General features: G+C 44.3%; 1 protein-coding gene across 1 annotated transcript in view; it reads right to left on the bottom strand.

The window, feature by feature from the left end:
- FZR1 (fizzy and cell division cycle 20 related 1) overlaps window positions 1-21027 on the bottom strand; it is a 42184-nt gene extending 21157 nt beyond the window's left edge. Inside the window, exons 1-2 of the mRNA XM_073636925.1 lie at window positions 20877-21027; window positions 15783-15946 (exon numbers count right to left, since the gene is read on the bottom strand). Coding sequence (XP_073493026.1) covers window positions 15783-15851 — 69 coding nt within the window. The 5' untranslated portion in view covers window positions 15852-15946; window positions 20877-21027. The remainder of the gene's footprint in view (window positions 1-15782; window positions 15947-20876) is intronic.
- Between the last annotated feature and the right edge of the window lie 263 nt (window positions 21028-21290).

Here is a 21290-nt window from a genome sequence, read left to right as displayed (position 1 = left end):
ATTTGAAATCGTTGAAGGAAAATCTGAGACCTGGAGAGCTTGTGATCCTTATGGACTTTGCTGAAAATTACTCATTTATTGTTCAAGATGCCATTCAAGGTTTCCACTGGGAAAATAGTCAAGCTACAGTACATTTGTAATTTACTTCAAGGAGTTAAATGGTGAAGCTGCGCAGAACATCAGCTTGTGCATAATCAGTGATTGCTCAAGACATGACACAGTTGCAGTCCACACTTTCTTAACAGTAATTGTGGAGTATCTCAAAACTCTCATCTATGGGATTCGTCATATCCACTACTTCAGCGATGGATCTGCAGCCCAGTACAAAAATTTCAAAAATTTTCTCAACTTGTGCCACCGCAATGCTGATTTCAATATCAGCGCTGAATGGAATTTTTTTGGTACCAGTCATGGAAAGTCGCCCTGTGATGGGATTGGAGGGACAGCAAAGAGGTTGGCAGCTCGTGCCAGTCTTCAACGCCCAACTGAAAACCAAATACTGACCCCGGTGGATTTATTCATCTTTTGCAAAGAGCAACTGCATGGAATCTAATTTTTTTTTGTTCCAAAAGAAAAAATTGACGAAATAAGGGTAGTTCAAGAGGAAAGGTTCAAAGATGGACATACAATTGCTGGAACAAGAGAAAATCACCAGTTTGTGCCAATTGATGACAAAAAGATTCGCATTTCAAGGGTGTCAAATGACCCATCATCTTTCATTGCCCATGTAGATAGATCTGTCAGATCAGAAATGCCTTTGTGCCAATTGCAAACCTCCAGCCTGCATTTACGATAGGAACTGGTGGATTGGAAATATTTCTGAAATTTCAGTCGACGACCATGATGCATTAATACATTTTATGCATCCTCATGGACCAGCTAGCTTCTTTCACTGGCCTGTGAGAAATGATACATGCTGGATTCCCGAGCAGTCAATCATTGCAATAATTCCAGCACCAGCTGCAACAGCCATGGGCTGACAATACAGCTTCTCTGAACCGATTATGTTGCAAATTCAGCAACAATTCCAGACCACTTAGACTGAACATTATGGCTTGGGAACCAACAAAAGATACCCAATATTAGGCTTGGGATCCTAGGCAAAGACACCCACCCTCAGGCTTCGGAACCTGCGATAAAGAGACCGCCCGCGGCTGGCCTTGCACGGCTATCGGCCATAGCTCGTAGGCGATGGGGCTGCCAATTCTCGAAAGACAGCATTATTACAATTCTTAATAGGATTATAATACCAATTCTTAGGGAATTGGTTGTGGTATAACCACCATGGACCAACGCAAGGGTTTGAATAGTGCAGTTACCATTCATTGCTTATTAATAAATAACACCATGTTCAGTGGCATTTTTCTTTTCTTAAGCTGAGAGACTCCAAAAAAAAAACAATGATCCTTGTAAAGAAAAATGTGCTCTAATGATATCAGAATTAATATATTTTAGGGGTACCCTTTTTGAGAAATTTGACCTAAAAATAGGTAAAATTCGTTTTTTTTTTTAAGTTTTTCATCATATGTGGGTGTGAATATTTCCACAAATACATATGATTTGACCGTGATATTGCAGCAATGCAAAAGTCATGTAGATGTTTGGTGTACAGGGCAAAGCACCAGTTACTATTGGTTTTTGGTCTTGAGTTATATATGGGCAAAGTTTGGCATAAATTTTATGCGACGCGTTTTACAAGCTACTTTGACACAAAATTGCGGCCGAAATTTTGTTTTGTCATAGCCGGTAATAATTTTATCGTGTTTAGCAGCAAAAGTTGAGCTAGTATGCCAAATTTCAGCATCATAGCCAGTATAGAACTCTAATGGCTATGTGCCAAAGTTTGCAAAATCCTCTTAGCTGAAGCCGCAGGCTTGGTGGAACCTCCAGTGAAAGGTCAACAGTGCCCAATGTATTTGAGAACTGCCCCTAAAAATTTACAGAACCTCTTTTCAAACATACATGTACATCCTTATAAATTTTCAGCAAAATCGGAGAAGGTCGAGTGGGGACCACTGGTCCACTTGACATGGAATGACTCAGGGGTATGCAAAAATCAGCTGTCCACTGGCTATCTTATAAATATTAGATTGGTGTGGGTCCCACTAGATGGTCTATGGCATGGACAAAATCTCACTGCCATAGACAATGAATGGAGCGACTTCATTAAAATGCCTTATGGCCACAGTTCTGCAGTCAGTCGAGAACTGATCTTAAAGAGGGTATTCTCAAGTTTGAAAGCTATCCCTATCCAGGGTATGGAGGATAATTTTCCAGTCACTGGGGACTTCAGGGTTCCCAAGTACCAGGGCTCTGAAAAGCTGTGAGTGCAACATAGGTTGAGCATACACACCGCCTCTCCATTCATTCTAAAGGGAGTGCTGAAGACCAGTCGAGTGCAGCGCTTTACCGTCTCCAGCACTCCCATTAAGAGTGCGCAAGATGGATCACCATTCCATTCACATGGGGCTGAAGATCTCCTGTTCTCAGGATCACTAAGGGCCCCAGTGGTCAGAAAGTTATTCCCTATGCAATAGATAGGGAATAACCTTCAACTTGAGAATACCCGTTTAAGTCACCCTCCTCTCTAGTGATCAGTGTGGGGAAGAAGGGGGAGGGGGTCACAGTGGTGGGATCCACACCAATCTAATATTTATTGCCTATCCAAAAAATAGGTGACAAATTTTTGTAAGCTGAATACCACTTTAAATTTGTATGCTTTCAATATACACTGCTCAAAAAATAAAGGGAACACTCAAATAACTCATCCTAGATCTGAATGACTGAAATATTATCATTGAATACTTTGTTCTGTACAAAGTTGAATGTGCCGACAACAAAATCACACAAAAATCATCAATGGAAATCAAATTTATTAACAAATGGAGGCCTGGATTTGGAGTCACCCCCAAAATTAAAGTGGAAAAACACACTACAGGCTGATCCAACTTTGATGTAATGTCCTTAAAACAAGTCAAAAAGAGGCTCAGTATTGTGTGTGGCCTCCACGTGCCTGTATGACCTCCCTACAACATCTGGGCAGGCTCCTGATGAGGTTGTGGATGGTCTCCTGTGGCATCTCCTCCCAGACCTGAACTAAAGCATCCCCCAACTCCGGGACAGTCTGTGGTGCAACGTGACGTTGGTGGATGGAGCAAGACCTGATGTTCCAGATGTGCTCAATCGGATTCAGGTCTGGGGAATGGGCGGGCCAGTCCATAGCTTCAATGTCTTCATCTTGCAGGAACCGCTGACACACTCCAGCCACATGAGGTCTGGCATTGTCCGGCATTAGGAGGAACCCAGGGCCAACCGCACCAGTATATGGTCTCACAAGGGGTCTGAGGATCTCATCTCGGTACCTAATGGCAGTCAGGCTACCTCTGTCGAGCACATGGAGGGCTGTGCGGACCTCCAAAGAAATGCCACCCCACACCATTACTGACCCACTGCCAAACCGGACATGCTGAAGGATGTTGCACGCAGCAGATCACTCTCCACGGCATCTCCAGACTCTGTCCTGTCTGTCACATGTGCTCAGTGTGAACCTGCTTTCATCTGTGAAGAGCACAGGATGCCAGTGGCGACTTTGCCAATCCTGGTGTTCTATGGCAAATGCCAAGCGTCCTGCATGGCGCCTCCAGCCTCTGGACACTACGCTGACAGACACAGCAAACCTTCTTGCCACAGCTCACATTGATGTGCCATCCTGGATGAGCTGCACTACCTGAGCAACTTCTGTGGGTTGTAGAGTCCGTCTCATGCTACCATGAGTGTGAAAGCACAACCAACATTCAAAAGTGACCAAAACATCAGCCAGAAAGCATTGGTACTGAGATGTGGTCTGTGGTCCCCACCTGCAGAACCACTCCTTTATTGAGGGTGTCTTGATAATTGCCAATAATTTCCATCTATTGTCTATTCCATTTGCACAACAGCATGTGAAATTGATTGTCAATCAGTGTTGCTTCCTAAGTGGAGAGTTTGATTTCACAGAAGTTTGATATATTTGGAGTTATATTCTGTTGTTTAAGTGTTCCCTTTATTTTTTTGAGCAGTGTAGTTATAGTTTCTAAAAATGTCACTTCTAAAGATTTCATCCACAGCGCAGATTTGGTTTTCACCCCTTGGGAACTAAACGCACAGCTCGAAAAAAAGAGAAAGCAATAACTCAAGCTTTGTGTCCAGCACCTTCCTGACGCAGGGACTGAATTCTCACACTGATCGCATGGAGGCGATTTGTACGACACATCTAAGCATCCCAATGATAAGTACATACACACACACAGACATATACATATACACACATATATATACATACATACACATATATATATATATATATATATATATATATATATATATATATATATACATACACATATATATATATATATATATATATATACATACATACATACACACACACATATATATATACACATACACACTAGATGGTGGCCCGATTCTAACGCATCTGGTGTTCTAGAATATGTATGCGGCAGACCGGGCGCAATCAGCAGAGCGGTGTTTAAATTTGGCGCCAAAATCTCTGATTGGTCGCGGTTGCCGGCCACGACCAATCAGCAAAGCAGTGTTGAAATTTGGCGACTATATCGCGGACTGGTCACGGCCGGTGGTCGCGACTAATCAGCAGAGCGGTGTTTAAATTTGGCGCCAATACTGCTGATTGATCTCGGCCAGCGATAGCGATCAATCAGCAGAGCGGTGTTTAAATTTGGCGCCAATAATGCTGATTAGTCGCGGCCGGCATCCGCGACCAATCAGCAGAGCTTTGTTTAAATTTGGCGCCAAGCTCGCTGATTGGTCGCGCTCTCCGCACGCGACCAATCAGCGAATCGTATTAGTGAGGACCGGGGAGCGCCGCTGCCTGTGCGGCTACTTCCGCTGCGAGAAGCCGGGAGATGAGCGACTGCTCGCAGCAGAAGTATCCCGACCCGCAGCGCCGCTCCCCGGTCCTCGCTTGACACCCTAGCCGCTGATGTCCCCACAGTATCCGCATGGTGTTACAAAGGTCCGGACATTTGTGTTAAAAATAGCTGATTGGTCGCCGACGCTGGGCGCGACCAATCACCGATTTTGGCGCCACATTTAAATAGCATCGGCGACCAATCAGCGATTTTTAACACAAATGTCTGGACCTTTGTAACACCATGCGGATACTGTGGGGACATCAGCGGCTAGGGTGTCAAGGGAGGAACGGGGAGCGGCGTTGCGGGTCGGGATACTTCTGCTGCGAGCGCCCGCTCATGTCCCGGCTTCTCGCAGCGGAAGTTTCCACACAGGCAGCGCCGCTGACATCCATGTGCCTAGGGTGTGAAGGGAGGACCGGGGAGCGGCACTGACATCCAATTGGTCGCGGCCGCTATTTAAATGTGCCGCACAAATCGGTGATTGGTCGCGGTCTTGGCCCGCGACCAATCACTGATCTTGCCGCAAAAGTTAAACACTACTGTGCTGATGGGCAGCGTCTGCGACCAATCACCGATTTGGGCGCCAAATTTAAATATCAGCCGCAACCAATCACCGATCTTGGCTCCACATTTAAACACCGCTGTGCTGATTGGTCGCGGATGCTATTTAAATGTGGCGACAAAATCGGTGATTGGTCGCCGACGCTGCCCGCGACCTATCACCGATTTTGTCGCCACATTTAAATAGCATCCGCGACCAATCAGCACAGCGGTGTTTAAATGTGGAGCCAAGATCGGTGATTGGTCGCGGCCGATATTTAAATTTGGCGCCCAAATCGGTGATAGGTCGCGGGCAGCGTCGGCGACCAATCAGCACAGCGGTGTTTAAATGTGGAGCCAAGATCGGTGATTGGTCGCGGCCGATATTTAAATTTGGCGCCCAAATCGGTGATAGGTCGCGGGCAGCGTCCGCGACCAATCAGCACAGTAGTGTCTTTTGCGGTAAGATCAGTGATTGGTCGGGTCCGAAGACCGCGACCAATCATCGAATCGTCTTGGTGAGGACCGGGGAGCGGCGCTGCCTGTGCGGGTACTTCCGCAGCGAGAACCCGGGACATGAGCGGGCGCTCGCAGCATAAGTATCCCGACCCGCAGCGCCGCTCCCCGGTCCTCCCTTCCGCTGCTACCAGCCGGGAGATGAGCGCCTCGCGCCGGTCATCTCCCGGCTGCATCTCCGTCCCGCAGATGGGTCTGGTGGTCGAGGTCCTTCTGCTGTTACCGGCCGGGAGATGAGGGCCTCGCGGCGCGCATCTCCCAGCTGCATCGCCGCTGAGCTCCGTTCCGCAGATGAGCCGCTAATGGCCGCCATCTTTTTTCAGAAATCCCGAGGCGCTGATTGGCCGCTGCCGGACCAATGAGCGACGCGGGATTTCCAGGACAGACAGACGGGATAAGACAGTGTGTGTGTATGTGTGTATATATATATATATATATATATATATATATATATATATATATATATATATATATATATATATATATATATATATATATATATACACACACACACACACACATTTTACTATTCTAGACTTCATCATTCATAGCAGAATGACTGTAGCCGATGCAAGTAACCGGCCAGGCAATACTGACACTACAAGTTTCTCCCATATAACTGGAACGTAAGGCGTTCATACACCTTCAATAGCTACCGGAGACTATCACCCTGGCCGCTTTGCACACGCTTGGGTTCAGCCAAGCATGCATGTGCGCTTAATACCAATCAGAGACATTCGGTGGTCCCCATAAAGAAATGATAGTCCGGTGGTCTCATCATGTGTCTTGGGACTCTTCCAGAAAATATGAACCAAAAACTACAAAAATTCAATTGGTGCACTAAAATCTTACAGTGGTACTATAAAGACTAAAATAATCAGAAACAACACTGAACATCCAATAATACAAATACACAAGGACCCTCTAAGTCACAATAATTACCGGTAGATTATAGCTCTGGACGTCACCGAGCGGAGCACAATGGCGTCTCTTCATTGTAGGTCAGTGATCCTCTGAGGATACCAGCAGGCACAACTCTACACTAAGTAGATCCTACAAAGTGAGCGGCTATGGGTAAGAGGGTGGGACCCGAACAGAGAGAAGTAGGCAGCTGAAAGAGTTGGTGGAGGGAGAAAGGTGGGAATGGAGGGAATTGGGGGATGGGGTGTAAATAATGAAGACAACAGCTGCTGTTTTTGCAAGTGTGGCCTGATAAGGGCATTAGTAAGGACTAACCGGTGCCACTGTAGATGGTCAGATCTGTGATCACACTAGATTCTATTAGTAACATTTATGCCAATCGTATAATGTGGGTATTTCCATCTCCAAGATCCTATCCCAGTATGTAGTAGGTGTAATAATAATAATAATAATATTAGCAAATATCTCCAATTAGAAATCTAGTATAGTTCATCTTATTTGATGTGTTGCTTACTTCATGTGCAGGGAATAACAGTAGCTTAGGTATCCACTCATACAGTGACAGTTAGCTGTTAGTGATCGTAACCATGGATACCTAAGCTACTGCAATGTCCTGCACATGAGGTAAGTGACATAGTGAATCAGAAGAACTATACTACATTACTAATTTGAGGCATTTGCTATTATTACTACACCCGCTATATGCTGGGATAGGATCTTGGAGATGGGAAAACCCCTTTAAATATCTTATAAGCAAGTGCAGTTTTGCTCCAAAATGTAAAACCTTTTCTGGCTTAAAGATTAATGGTACGTTCACACACAATTTCTTTGAGACTGACAAATCCAATAGTGATCAAGAGGAAGAAATAAGTGTCATTTTTCATGAGGTTCTCAGATCTAATGAGCTTTTTGAAGCGTCTTTATTTTTTTGCTGCCATTGACTTGACAGTGTAAATTTTCGAACAGATTCCACATTACAGGGAGCCGAATCACAAAATATAGTAGTGACGTTACATTTTTAACAGTATTTAACTATCAAAAGCATATTAAAATGTACTTAGCAAGCCTATCGGCACAACCTCACAACCCCAGCGCTAGGGGGCTGAACTCTCTGCTTCAGCCATAAACTGTAAAAACTATAATTCCTCACAGCCTGCGGTTTAGGACTGAACACGCCATCTACTAAAATCTGCGGCAGAAGACATGAGCAACCATCACTGCAGCAGGGAATTAGAGGCATGGGAGTCGTAGTGCAGGGAGTGGATAGACTGTGCTGCACCAAGGAAGGGATAAAGCTCATCTTCATAAAATAGGTATAGTGCTTGTAAATAAAAGCAATTTATTCAATTTACTCATTACTAAAATTATCAGCCATTCTTGAAGTATTAAAAGGAGTCTGTCACCTCCAGAATATTAAACCATTAATATATTCATAGAGGATTTAGCCCCCCCCAAAAAAAAAAAAAAAAAAAAAAATCACACTGGTATAGTAGATTTTACTTATTGCAATTTACATAAAACAGCTTTATTAGATACTTAAATTAGGAGAGTCGGTGCACCATTCCACCCCCTCAATTACCATCTTCCCTTACAGTTAAAGCTCTGCCTGATCTAAATCCCCAGCCCTGCACACAGACACAGCCGGAGCGGAGAGCCCACAGTGTCCGTGTACCGCCTCTCATCCTCCTCATGTGCCAGGGGACGAAGATAAGCATGCGCACAATGTCAGTGGATGCAATTTCCTCTCTCGCTCTCCTGTCAGGATGGGCTGCCCACCACTGTATCATCCTGTGTGCAGTGAGCAGCTACTACACAAAGAGGGAGGGAAGACACTGCAGTGGCCGTGCACACGCACTCAGTGTCAGTTTGCGTGCACTTTAAAGCTGGTAACAGCGTGTTTCAGCATAGCCCCAGTGTCCCCGCACACAGGCCCATGGCGGCCCCGGCGCCCGCACACAGGCCCCGGCCCTTCCTAAGATGTATATGTACCAAATATAGCAGGATAAATTTCAAGTTGTACGGCCTCCGAAGGATGGTATAAATATCCAAATGGCCCCTGGCAGGAAAAAGGTTCCCCACCCCTGGTGTAGAGAAACACAAATTAAGTGAGGACTTCTCACTGTATTTTATTTTAATCTAATCTGTGTACCTCCTCCACTTGCCGTTGTTCCACTGATTCTGGAACAGTTTTTCGGTTTTCTCCTGTGCCCCTTCGTTCTAAAATTATGCCCCCAGGAAATAAAGATGGAAATTTTCCCTTCAACCGACTGGGCATACAACACAGAACTTCTCTGTGGGAGCGGGCGTATTTAGATTGCCAAGCATCATAGAAAAAAAAGGAAACATCCACAGGGAAGATCAGTGGTAAATGCCCAGTTAGTTCCTATAGCAAAAAAGAAAAATGGAGCTCCTAAATGCTATCGTAAAGCTTACCTAATAGTGCTAGGTACCAGTTACAAGAAAACCCCCTAACAGCCCCAACATTTTATAGGTATTCTGGCACTGGGAGGATCTTTCATCAAATTCTTCATGTTTAACTGGACATACGACGAAATAGTGGTTGCAGAAAGGAATAAAACTTTTTTTTTTTTTTATATATTTTGCCTCTCCGTTGCTGAGATATTAGCAATCAAAGTACTTGGCACCCAATGAGTTAACGTTTTTTAAAGTCCATGTAGGAGTTATCACCTCCTCTACCTGTATGATGCTGGCCAATCATAAGCCAGCAGCAAACCTCAATTTAAAAATGAGCCTGCCCCCACCATAGCTCAGAGCAGGTTCTCAGTGTGCATAATACAGTCTGATCTCCTGGTCTAACCCCTTGTATGAGTCAGTGTGGGGGGAGGGTCAGTTCTCAAACACTACACCTTCCCACCTACTTGTTTTCTCTCTCTATCTTCACCCCAACCCCTTCTTCTTTGATGGACAGCGCTGGCTTTATAGTGCCCGAGAAGGGTGGAGATACATGGAAAACAAGTAGGTGGTAAGGTGTACTTAAATGTTTGGCCACGAAAAGGGTGCACCAAGCGCCTGTACTGGCAGACTCAATGATTGTTTAACAAGGAGTCAATTGAGTTGGCATGAGAACGGCTATTTCAACCATAAAACCAAACGGCAACAAAGTTTTTGCGAGTGAAACAGCAGTTCCCCTGCAAAATACAATGATTAGTTTCCAAACAGTTGATAAAAAAATGCAATAGCAATTAGAAAGTTGGCCTTACACTTACACCGCATTCACACATCCTGGGCCCCTTCTAGGTATAATGTCCTCCATCCTGGGCCCCTTCCTGGTATTAAGTCCCCCATCCTGGGAATTTCCCTGGTATAATGTACCCCTCCAATCGTGGGCCGCTTCCAGTAATAATGTCCACCATCCTGTTATAATGTATAATTCCTGGTATAATGTCTCAGTTTGCTAGTATAATCTCCTCCATCCTGGGCTGCTTCCAGTAATGTATGCCCCCCATCCTAGTATAATGCTTCCAGTAATAAATGTCCACCATCCTGTTATAATGTATAATTCCTGGTATAATGTCCTCCATCCTGAGCCCCTTCCTAGTATAATGTCCTCCATCCTGAGCCCCTTCCTAGTATAATCTCCCCCATCCTGGGCTCCTTCCTAGTATAATCTCCTCCATCCTGGGCCGCTTCCAGTAATGTCCCCCATCATAGTATATTCCTTCCAGTAATAATGTCCCTGTTCTGAGGCTCTTCAATAACAAAACAAAATGGAACGCAAGTCAAATGCCATTTACAACACCCCTTCTTCTTGACTAATCTGGTATTCATAGCCAGGCCACATTTGGCTAGCAGCCCCTGGAGAAGGTAGACATTGTTTTCAGACAGTGTCCGGTTTACAACACCTGTCTTGTGAGTGTAACAACCATAATCTGACTAAGCAGCACATTACACATAGAAGGCTTAGGGTCTGTTCAAATTTCATTCCTTCTGTTCGCTGATGTATGCCACTCTATAGGCATACAATGGCTACTGAATCCAATTATAAGAGAGAGACAAAACTACAAGTATTTTGTCCTACTGATTAGGAATATGCAGCACACGATGCTCTCCTATATGATAAAGAAAGGTACACAAACACAGGCCAATGGACCCTTTGTAAAGACTGGCTTTAAAAAAAACAAAAAACAAGCCCCCCCCACTTATGTATGGGGGTGAAGAAATACGGTATTAAAGGGAACTTGTCACCTGAAAAGTGCTATTAACCTGCAGATATGGGTTAATTAGAGTCTTCTGTCAGTCAGTGACCCCGTGATTGAACACTGAACGCTGCGGGAGGAATAAGGTTAATTTCCTCCCAGCAGAGGGGGTCTAAGTGCAGACGCCGGGCAGGTTCACAAAGCTATTAACCTGCAGGTTAATAGTGCTTTTTCATGTGACGGGTTCCCTTTAAGTTGAAAACTATCACACGATAGGATTAGATGCAGTGGCTCAGTGGACTGTACCACAAATAATCATATAATTATTATAATATAAAACCGACTGACAAAAACAGTTTATTGTTGTATTCTAGTTGTCACCCGGGCCATATCAAAAGGTCATTACCAAAATCACAATACAAAAGGGTAGATCGCATAGTGTCCGATCCAGATTCTAAAAGGTTTAGACATGAGGAGATGAATGACAAATTTCGGCAGAGGGGTTATCCCCCACATATTTTGAACAGACAGGGCCACTCAATCTATCTCACGACGGAATAATAACTCACGACTGACGTTCGTGAATACCTACCACCCCTTTGGGGCACAGATATTCAAGTCTATCAAAAAATATTGGCCCCTATTAGGCCAATCTTATCCTGACAGAGGAAATCACTGAAGTCCCTCTTTTATGCCACAAAAGACCTCGTAATATCCGTGACCATTTGGTTAGAGCCGATATAGGGACCACGAATAAAGGACCAACACAACGCACTTTGGCCACCCCCCGGAGGGGCACGGCAACCCCCCGGAGGGGCATGTTTCCATGTCTTGGTTGTCTACAGTGTTCAAATATCACTAAGGGGGATACTTTTACGCATCCCCATTCTGGCAAACGCTATTCTATTAGAGAATTTTTCTCCTGTGATTCCACCTATGTGGTGTATCTAATTAAGTGTCCATGCGGTCTCGCATATGTTGGTGAGACTACCCAACATATCCGAGACCGCATTTCACAACATAAATCAACAATCCGCTGTAAACGTACAATGTTACCTATACCTGCACATTTCCTAGCCATGACATTTCACAATTAAGATATCAAGTTATCGATCACATTCCGCCCAATAGACGGGGGGGGGTAATCGGATTCAAAATCTTAAAAAACGTGAATTATACTGGATACATACACTACAGACCCTTACCCCCAAAGGGTTAAATAGGGAGTATGAAGCGCAACACTAATTATTAAGAATCTCTGTCCCATACCTATGAATCTCTTTCTATGTCTAAGGGAAATTCCTTTTTCATATATACTAACCTTCATATATATTAAGTTTCAACTTGTCCAGGATCTCTGGGACGGGATCATATATTACGATATAGTGGACATGGTTTACAATTATAAATTAAAAAACCAAAAATTTTCTTATGCGATAGATTATAATCTTATATCGGGCTTATAATATGAGTAAATGAATTGTTTGCCATCATTTATATCTATTTATGATGATTGAACATATTTCTTGTTACTGATCATTTTTCTTTGTCTTGTAGGTTACTAATTAAGGTTCCCTGTTACCTCTATAATGGATCTCATGCAATTTTGTCTCGACTCTTCAGGATCCCCCTCACATTATGGTGTAATGATAGAAAAGTACATAAGGAACAATTCTCTATCAGTATCTCCTTTTTCAACTATATCTAGTACAGTTTCTTTTTATACATGCGGATTCTGGTATGAGACTGTGGACTGCAGTGCACACTAGCCTGGAGCACACAAACATGACACCTGGGGGCGTATCACAGGAAGCTGAGCTTAAAGTGGTGGTCTGAAACATTCATTTTAATCTTAAATGCATATTTATTTGATGTCATAATCTAATCTTTTCTTCTAATACACTGATTAAAAATTCCATATCCTTCCCTCACTATACTATCTGATTTTTTTCTACTTTCTCTTTGATTGAGAATCCCAGTGCGTACTGAGATACTCAAAGGAAGTGCCATCAGGGGGCAGTGCTTGTGATCACTGAAGCAGCCTCGGCCCCCTCCATGAAAAAGTGTCATCAGCAACGACCATTTCAGGGAATGGGCTAGTCCCGGCTGTACAGATTATACGCTGGTTATCAAATCAGACGTATACTCAATAGATTCTTGTCACTTTGTGATGTGCATAATGACAGTGCACTCTCTCGCTGGCTCAGATCAGAAGTAACAAGCCTGTAGAAGAGCGTGCACACTGTCAGTGCGCATTGTAAAAATACCGGTGTGCAGAGAGCAACGCCGACCCAGCAAGTGACATCAGAGAGAGCACATTGTCACTGTGTACTGAGAAGAACACTGCACAGTGACAAGAACATGCTGAGCATCCATCGGAATTGACAATCAGTGCATGCTCACTAGAGCAGGGACTAGCCCATGCCCTGAAATGGACGTCACTGACGATACCACAGCCTTTGCCCCTTGATGACGCTTTGTTTGAGTATCCCAGCAAGCACTGGGACTCTCAAACAAAGCGTCAAAGAGGAAGTATACAAAAATAAATAAAAAAAACAGTTAGAAAGTGTAGTAAGGGACTTTTCAATTAAAGTATATTAGAAAAAAAGATTAAACCATAACATCAAATAGGCATTTAGGATTAAAATGTATGTGTTTCTGACCGCCTCTAACAATGACAGGTCCTTTTCACATAGCTACTATTTTTCCTCTTCAAGGTTTTCAAAACTTTGTCAGAAAAAAAAAACCAAAAAAAAAAAACCTCAAAAGAAAATGAGCTGTATAAGCAGAAATGTAAATTTCCCATTGAAATCAGCAGGGAGTGTATTCACATAGTACTTGAAGTGATCTTAAATGTGGATTTTGACACAGATCCTCTTTAAAATCCACATAAAACGCCATATGAACACACACATATATCAGTCCAAGGCCTCATTCAGACATCTGTGAATCATGTACATGTTCTGCGTGTCGGATGTCGCACCTCCACCGATCAAATATTGATGACCTATCCTAAGGAAAGGCCATTAATAACAAAGTACTGGACAACCCCTTTAATTAAGCCTCCTCCTGGTACTCCACATCTACTTTTTCAACTCTGAGGAACCGCGGTTCGAGAATCAGAAAAATGCACAATTTGCAACTTTTTTTGAACTACTTGAGAAATGTGGGCGAGTTTGGCACAAACATTTAAATGGAATAAGCCAACTCTTTCCCCCTAACAGAAAGTTTAATTTGAGAAACAAAAGCACACATTGTTGGTATTCATAATGACTAATTAATATTGGTCTTTATATAGGAACTGTGGATAGGTTTTGCTCTTATTTTACTCCCGCAACTCTCTTGCTTAGTCCAATTTTTTATTTCCAGAGATATGGGACTTTTTATTAAGTGCTAATTTTTATTGTCTTTACCAAGGGGGCGGTGGTCACCGTATTCTCTGTGATGTGTTTTTAGGCTGTTCTGCATAATTACAACGAAAAATTGAATACTCAGGGGAGGTACAAAAATAAAATAGAAGCAAAAGCTTCCAACTTTTGACTCGGTGACAGGTCCTCTAAACACAGCATTTTGTCCTAATGAAATCCAAAGATCATATATCACATCTTAAAGGGGTATTCCCATCTCCAAGATCCTATCCTCTAATATGTAGTAGGTGTTTAAATAATAGCAAAAAACCTCCAATCAAAAATGTAGTATAGGTCTTCTGATTAGCTATGTCGCTTACCACATGTGCAGGGCATTGCAATAGTTTAGGTATCCAGGATTATGATCACTAACTAACTATCACTATATCAGTGGTCATAACCATGGATACCCAAGCTACTGCAATTTCCAGCACATGGTGTAAGCAACAAAGCGAATCAGAAGAACTATACTACATTTCTAACTGGAGGCATTTGCTAATATTATTATTACACTTAATACATATTGGGATAGGATCTTGGAGATGGGAATACCCCTTTAACTAAAAGTTTTTGTCAATGCTAAGTTATAACAATACAACCAATGGTCTTAAAAGATGGATAGATGATATACCATCCTTAGGTATACCAACTATACTAGCCTCATTACAATATGCTTATAAGCTTTCCCTTGTGCCGCTATGCGGAGATGACACTTTGGACTCTGCATAGATGTCCCATCAAGAATCCTCTATCTTCTGAGTCACATGATGGCTCTTCCGACTTGCAAGCTCACATAGGGTTCTATATGGGACACGGATGTGTCGGATACAATGTAAGCGTCAGAAAGAGGCTTCATAGACTTACATCGTAAAAGTGACTTCCGGCTCTCATAGAGCTCAATATAACCCAGAGAGTCTGAATTGCCATCAAATGGCTCAGAAGAGGACCGGGGCAGCGCTGGATACTGGAGAAGACAGACATCACTGAGTATATTAAATAAAAACATCCTACACTAACATTTACACTGGTTTGGGGAATAAAAAAATAACGGGAGTGCTTCTTTAAGTAAAGGCGTTTTCCCAGAATTGACATTTATCACCATCTATTGGATGATCACTGGGGTCCTTCATCCATCACTAGAACAGGGCTCACAAATCCCCCCACTCCACCTTATTGCAAGATCACAGGTTGGAGGAGTTTGAAAGGAGTTGAGCATTCAACATCTAAGATTGACCAAAACACCCAAGGGCTGTGCCAAGGAAATCTGGAAGAGTGATAGTAGAAAGCTAAAAAATGATGCAACTTACGCAAGGCATAGTGTTCTCATTTTGGAGGTTGATTTGCCGTAGAAGACGCCTTTCATAATCTTGGTCCATAGTGGCAGCAAAGTGTAGAGTCGGAAATGGGAATAGAGTTGACCACGAGGTGCAGCTCTGGTGGGTAATGTCCACCTAATGCCTAGGGCAGAGAGCTAGACAAGCAAAAACACTGTCAATATAAACTCATAAAAGATTTTCATTTGCACTTACAAGGGGTGTTATGGCCTCACTTAAAACTGTAGAGGCGCGATTAAATGGTTAAAATTAACAAATTCAGGGTACGCCGCTCCAGTGGTCTTCAAAAGATGAGGAGTAATGACATTACCATTCTTCTGTCACCGCAGACACCTGTGATTGGCTGCAGTGGTCAACCGGCTAGAATAAATGTCAGTGAGCTTATAGGGTGACCATACAAGGCGATCTCCTCCTATTGATGGATTTTGACTTGACAGTGTCAAGTTTGGAGCGGATTTCACTAGGAATCTGCATCAAAGAAAACACTTTTTCTCTGCAAGGTTCGGAAAAATAATTCACTACATAAACAGCAAAGTGGATTTCCCATTGAAATCAATAAGAAGAGGACTTGAAGCAGATCATATTTAAAATCAATGTAAAAAAAATTCTGAACATACCCTTCAATGTTCTTGGAATTTCACTTGCGCATATTGACTTTATTAAAGGGAGTCTATCATCAGAAAGTGAAGCGTTTGAATGTGTTCTCATGTATTTTTCAAAAAAGTTGCCAATTTTTCCACAATCTTAATTTACATTTTTTTGTTTTTTTTTTAGTAATCTTGCAATTTTATCAAAGGTGTCCTTTCCTTTGAGCAACAGTTTTCAGCTGGCTCCTTATCATGAGGCACAGGATTACTATGACAGTTGGCACATCCATACATGGGTGATAAAGTAGAATCCACCAATCACAGGCGATGTCACAGCACCCCATTTCACAATTACCTTTGCAAACACTCATTAGCTGCATCTGACAATTGTGGCAATGTACATGTGTTGTTTCCTGAAACAACAGGAAGTTAGAGTCTAAAGAAAGCCCCAGTGGTCAACTTGAAAATTGTAAGATTTCTATATTTTTTTTTTTTAAACAGATTGTGATTAGTGTTGAGTGAGTATGTTCTGTCCGAGTATGCTCGGGCCGAGCTCCGAGTATTTACAGCTGCTCGGTGATATGGTTGAATCGCTCCCGTGTGCATGATTTGCAACTGTTTGATTGCTTTATTACATGTGAGGAATGTGTAAGAATCAGACATTGCTCCCATGTAATAAAGCTGTCAAACAGTCGCAAATCATGCACACGGGAGTGATTCAACCTGATCACCGAGCAGTTATAAATACTCGGAGCTCGGCCCGAGCATACTCGGAACAGAACATACTCACTCAACACTAATTGTGATATTTAAAAAAAAAAAAAAAAGACAAAGTATTTAAAAATACACTTAAAACACACAAACCTGTTTTAACCAGTTCAAGACCAGGCCATTTACCTCAATTCCTGCCCACTTTATGGGGGTTTTAGTACATGTGATTTTTAAAATTTGTTCCACTTTAAGTAAATTATTTTAATATATCAGATTTTTGTTATGGGGTGGGAATAGTTAGCAACCGCAATTTTGATTGGCTCCAGTTTTATTTTACTCATATATTGTGTCACCCATAGTCATAAAAAATAATTTGAGGGGGCATTTCAACATTTATGGTACATACATTTTTTTTTTTATTTGATTTCCCCTGTAACTGGCATATTAGTTCCAGTGACAGGAGGAATTCAGCCTCCTGCCTGCATAGAACTGTCTAGGACTCGTAAAATCCTGCAATCACATGACTCCTCGGTGTGGAGGAGGACGCACTGATTGTGTTTTTTATTTTATATACACAGCACTTAGTCAGCACTGTGTAACAAAGGCAGAAATGGTAATAAACCGTCTGGGCCGTCTCTGGCTATATCTGACAGCTAGCTCCCCACTCCTGCAGATGCACAATGATGTGCAGCTTAATCTGCAGTGACATTTTAGAATGTCACTGCAGAGTATAATGTGGACCACCCTGGCGTTAATAGTCCATGGACAGTCCGTAATCATTATCTGATGATTGCTTCTCTTTAATGGCCCTTCATCACTTCTTTGAGAATAAAAATATTAAAAAAATAAATAATAATTAGAGATGAGTAAATCGATTTGAGGGACTCTAGTCCAGCATCCAGGTCAGTGGTACCTAGTGTCTCTTACCTTCCAGCATTGCTTTTAACTAGCCAGGGCAGGCGCAATGTCATCTCTGTAACATGACGTCACACCAGCCCTTACAAATCAAATGCCACATTGGGGACGCCGGAAGGTAAGAGATTTGCAAATCTCCTGTCTAGTTGCCAGGTACCACTGACCTGGATGCTGAACCAGAGTCCCACATATCGATCCGATCAGCTCTAATAAAAATGATTTTCACAGAGTGATGTACAAAATATTGGACTCAGCAGTCTGTCATCATTATAGTCAGCAAATGCTACCCACCAGTTGGCCATTTAGGTCTGGATCTAGATGATCCTATTATAATGCATGAAGCATTCCTAACAAATGACGCTGGAGGCCAAGAACCATACAGTCATCAGAGCACCAAGTATTAGGCTCATTTCACAATGTGTGCACTATGTGCCTGACATTTCAGCTGGAGATTCTCCCATAGAGGACATCTATGATTACGTGATGCCACCACGAGGCATCCATCAAGCAGAGGCTTCCATTGCACAGTTACGGTGTCATTTTTAGCATTCTGCAGCACTATTCCGTATAGCCAAAAAGGAACCCGGTGTGCACCAGCCAGACGGTATGTTTACCTGGCACCAGGGCTGTGGAGTTGGTAAGCCAAATCTCCGACTCCCTCATACATGTCTCATGTTTAAGTGATAAATTTACTGTAGCGCAGATTCATCTCAGCTAGAAGTCTAGACCCTTAGATCAGGAATAGGACATTTCATAACTTTCCCAAATTCTTATGAAAAAATATTCCCCACAAACTGCATTGAACTACTGTACCCAATTTATTATATATTTTAGGAGTTGGTCCATTTTATACCGACTCCACAACCCTGCCTGGCACATACGGTAAATTAATGCAGCTGGGTAGAGCCTTACTTATAATGTTGGCGTAAGAAGCCGAGAATCGCACAGGTCCAGAGGACCAAGGATCTCTTTATACATGGTGCTGGTATAGGACCCATGAATGCCGTCCCCTTTATAAAAGCTGGGTAGAGGTAAGAAATCATTGTAAAAAACACCCCCAAAAACAGATGTTTCAATTACTAGTCTGAACCTAAGTGGCTACAAAACTGCTGTACCAGGATCTCCTCCAGGACCAGCAGTAATGGTGTCATCTATTCGTGGCCTCAGCAGTCAGGTTAACTGTATGGACATCACTTGTGGTCCCACTTAAGACCACCGGAGAGGTAGTGGTCCAGGCTAAACCATGCGACTCACCACAATTTCCATTCTTATGACACCTCTGACAGCCCTGATTATACATCTTGATCTGTACCAAACTGTGATCTATTATTATCTTATTAACAGCTCCCTTAGGTTATGAGCACACGACATCTTGTAGATGCCGAGGTACCTGCATAGTTTTTCAAGCAGAAAACACTTGAGGATTAGCTTTGTTAGCGCTTTTTCAGGCAGGTTCCCGGCATTATGCATCTAAAAAGACATCACGTGCACAAACCATCAGACACGGTGTCATACAATGGATCCAATGGGTTTCTCTACATTATGGCGCAGCACAGCCTGGTAAATGCAAGCGGCCAATAAAAGCCAGAGACCCGATGCTACACAGGCATCTGACCAGTCAGACTCGGCTTCCTGTGCACTCAGACGGCTGAACAGGGGTATTCCCTTTTGTTAAAAGTGACAGAATACTGCTAGGTCTGCCCCCCGAGAACGGGCTGGTCATAATACCTTATCTACAGTCCTCTGCCCACTGCGGTGCAGATCTGTCAGAGGTGACAGCCCCCGCACACTGGAGGGAGAGCGGTACCCCGCAGAGGTGACAGCCCCCGCACACTGGAGGGAGAGCGGTACCCCGCAGAGGTGACAGCCCCCGCACACTGGAGGGAGAGCGGTACCCCGCAGAGGTGACAGCCCCCGCACACTGGAGGGAGAGCGGTACCCCGCAGAGGTGACAGCCCCCGCACACGGGAGAGAGAGCGGTACCCCGCAGAGGTGACAGCCCCCGCACACGGGAGAGAGAGCGGTACCCCGCAGAGGTGACAGCCCCCGCACACGGGAGGGAGAGCGGTACCCCGCAGAGGTGACAGCCCCCACACACGGGAGGGAGAGCGGTACCCCGCAGAGGTGACAGCCCCCGCACACGGGAGGGAGAGCGGTACCCCGCAGAGGTGACAGCCCCCGCACACGGGAGAGAGAGCGGTACCCCGCAGAGGTGACAGCCCCAGCACACGGGAGGGAGAGCGGTACCCCGCAGAGGTGACAGCCCCAGCACACGGGAGGGAGAGCGGTACCCCGCAGAGGTGACAGCCCCCGCACACTGGAGGGAGAGCGGTACCCCGCAGAGGTGACAGCCCCCGCACACTGGAGGGAGAGCGGTACCCCGCAGAGGTGACAGCCCCAGCACACGGGAGGGAGAGCGGTACCCCGCAGACTAGACCATTTATAGGGACGTCTATAGACAATAACCTGACTGCAGGTTCCCAGGGGAATCCCGGCTGCTGGATCCGATCTGCCCGGTGATCACTATTCTTGGTGCAGGGGAAGGTATAGAATGGGCGCTTTATACTGGAGCGATAGAGCAAATCTGATACCGAGTACGATTGATCACAGCAGATGGTGTACGACTACCGATCTGGTCGTACGACCGCACACGGGAACCGGTAACAGCAGAGCAGACTATCAGGAGCCATCATGGCGGAGCGGCCGCTGATTACCGGACTATCTGCCTATCGGGCTGTGTACACTGTGCTTTATACCAGCCCGAAGAGGCGGCACATCCACCACCTACAAACGCCAACATACGGGTGCTCCGGCACGCAGACTGCCCCCTCCCCCACTGTTGTGTTTCACTTGCCTGATCCCCGGTCTCCCAGCTTTCCGTTCACTTCACGGTGCCAATATGGCGGCGCTGCCGTATCTTGTTCTCCCCTCCCCCTTTCAGATTTGGTTCCCGCATTGCACGTCGGGAAACGCAGTCAACGTCACTGTTTTCGAATCAATACAGGAAAGGCAGGTACACGCGTCTCCGTGGAAACCAGACATGCGCAGAGAGTAGCTGTGCGGCTATTGACAACTGCAGAGCCAGGCGCTCGGATCGTGGGCTGAGGAGACTGCGGGCATCACTGTGTATAAGGGGAATCCTGGAACATGGAGGAGTAGAGAGCTCTGGTGTAAGGGTTTGGTCTAGATTTAAAGGGGTATTCTCAAGTTTTGAAGTTACCCCCTACCTATGAGGAGAGGGGATAACTTGCCACAGGGTCCGGCTGCT

The sequence above is a fragment of the Phyllobates terribilis genome, unplaced genomic scaffold (genome assembly GCF_046119375.1).
Source record: "Phyllobates terribilis strain yellow unplaced genomic scaffold, ASM4611937v1 Scaffold_1__5_contigs__length_1240528914, whole genome shotgun sequence".
NCBI lineage: Eukaryota > Metazoa > Chordata > Amphibia > Anura > Dendrobatidae > Phyllobates > Phyllobates terribilis.
The sequence above is the reverse complement of the archived record's forward strand: the minus strand, read 5'-3'. Positions and strand labels throughout refer to the sequence as shown.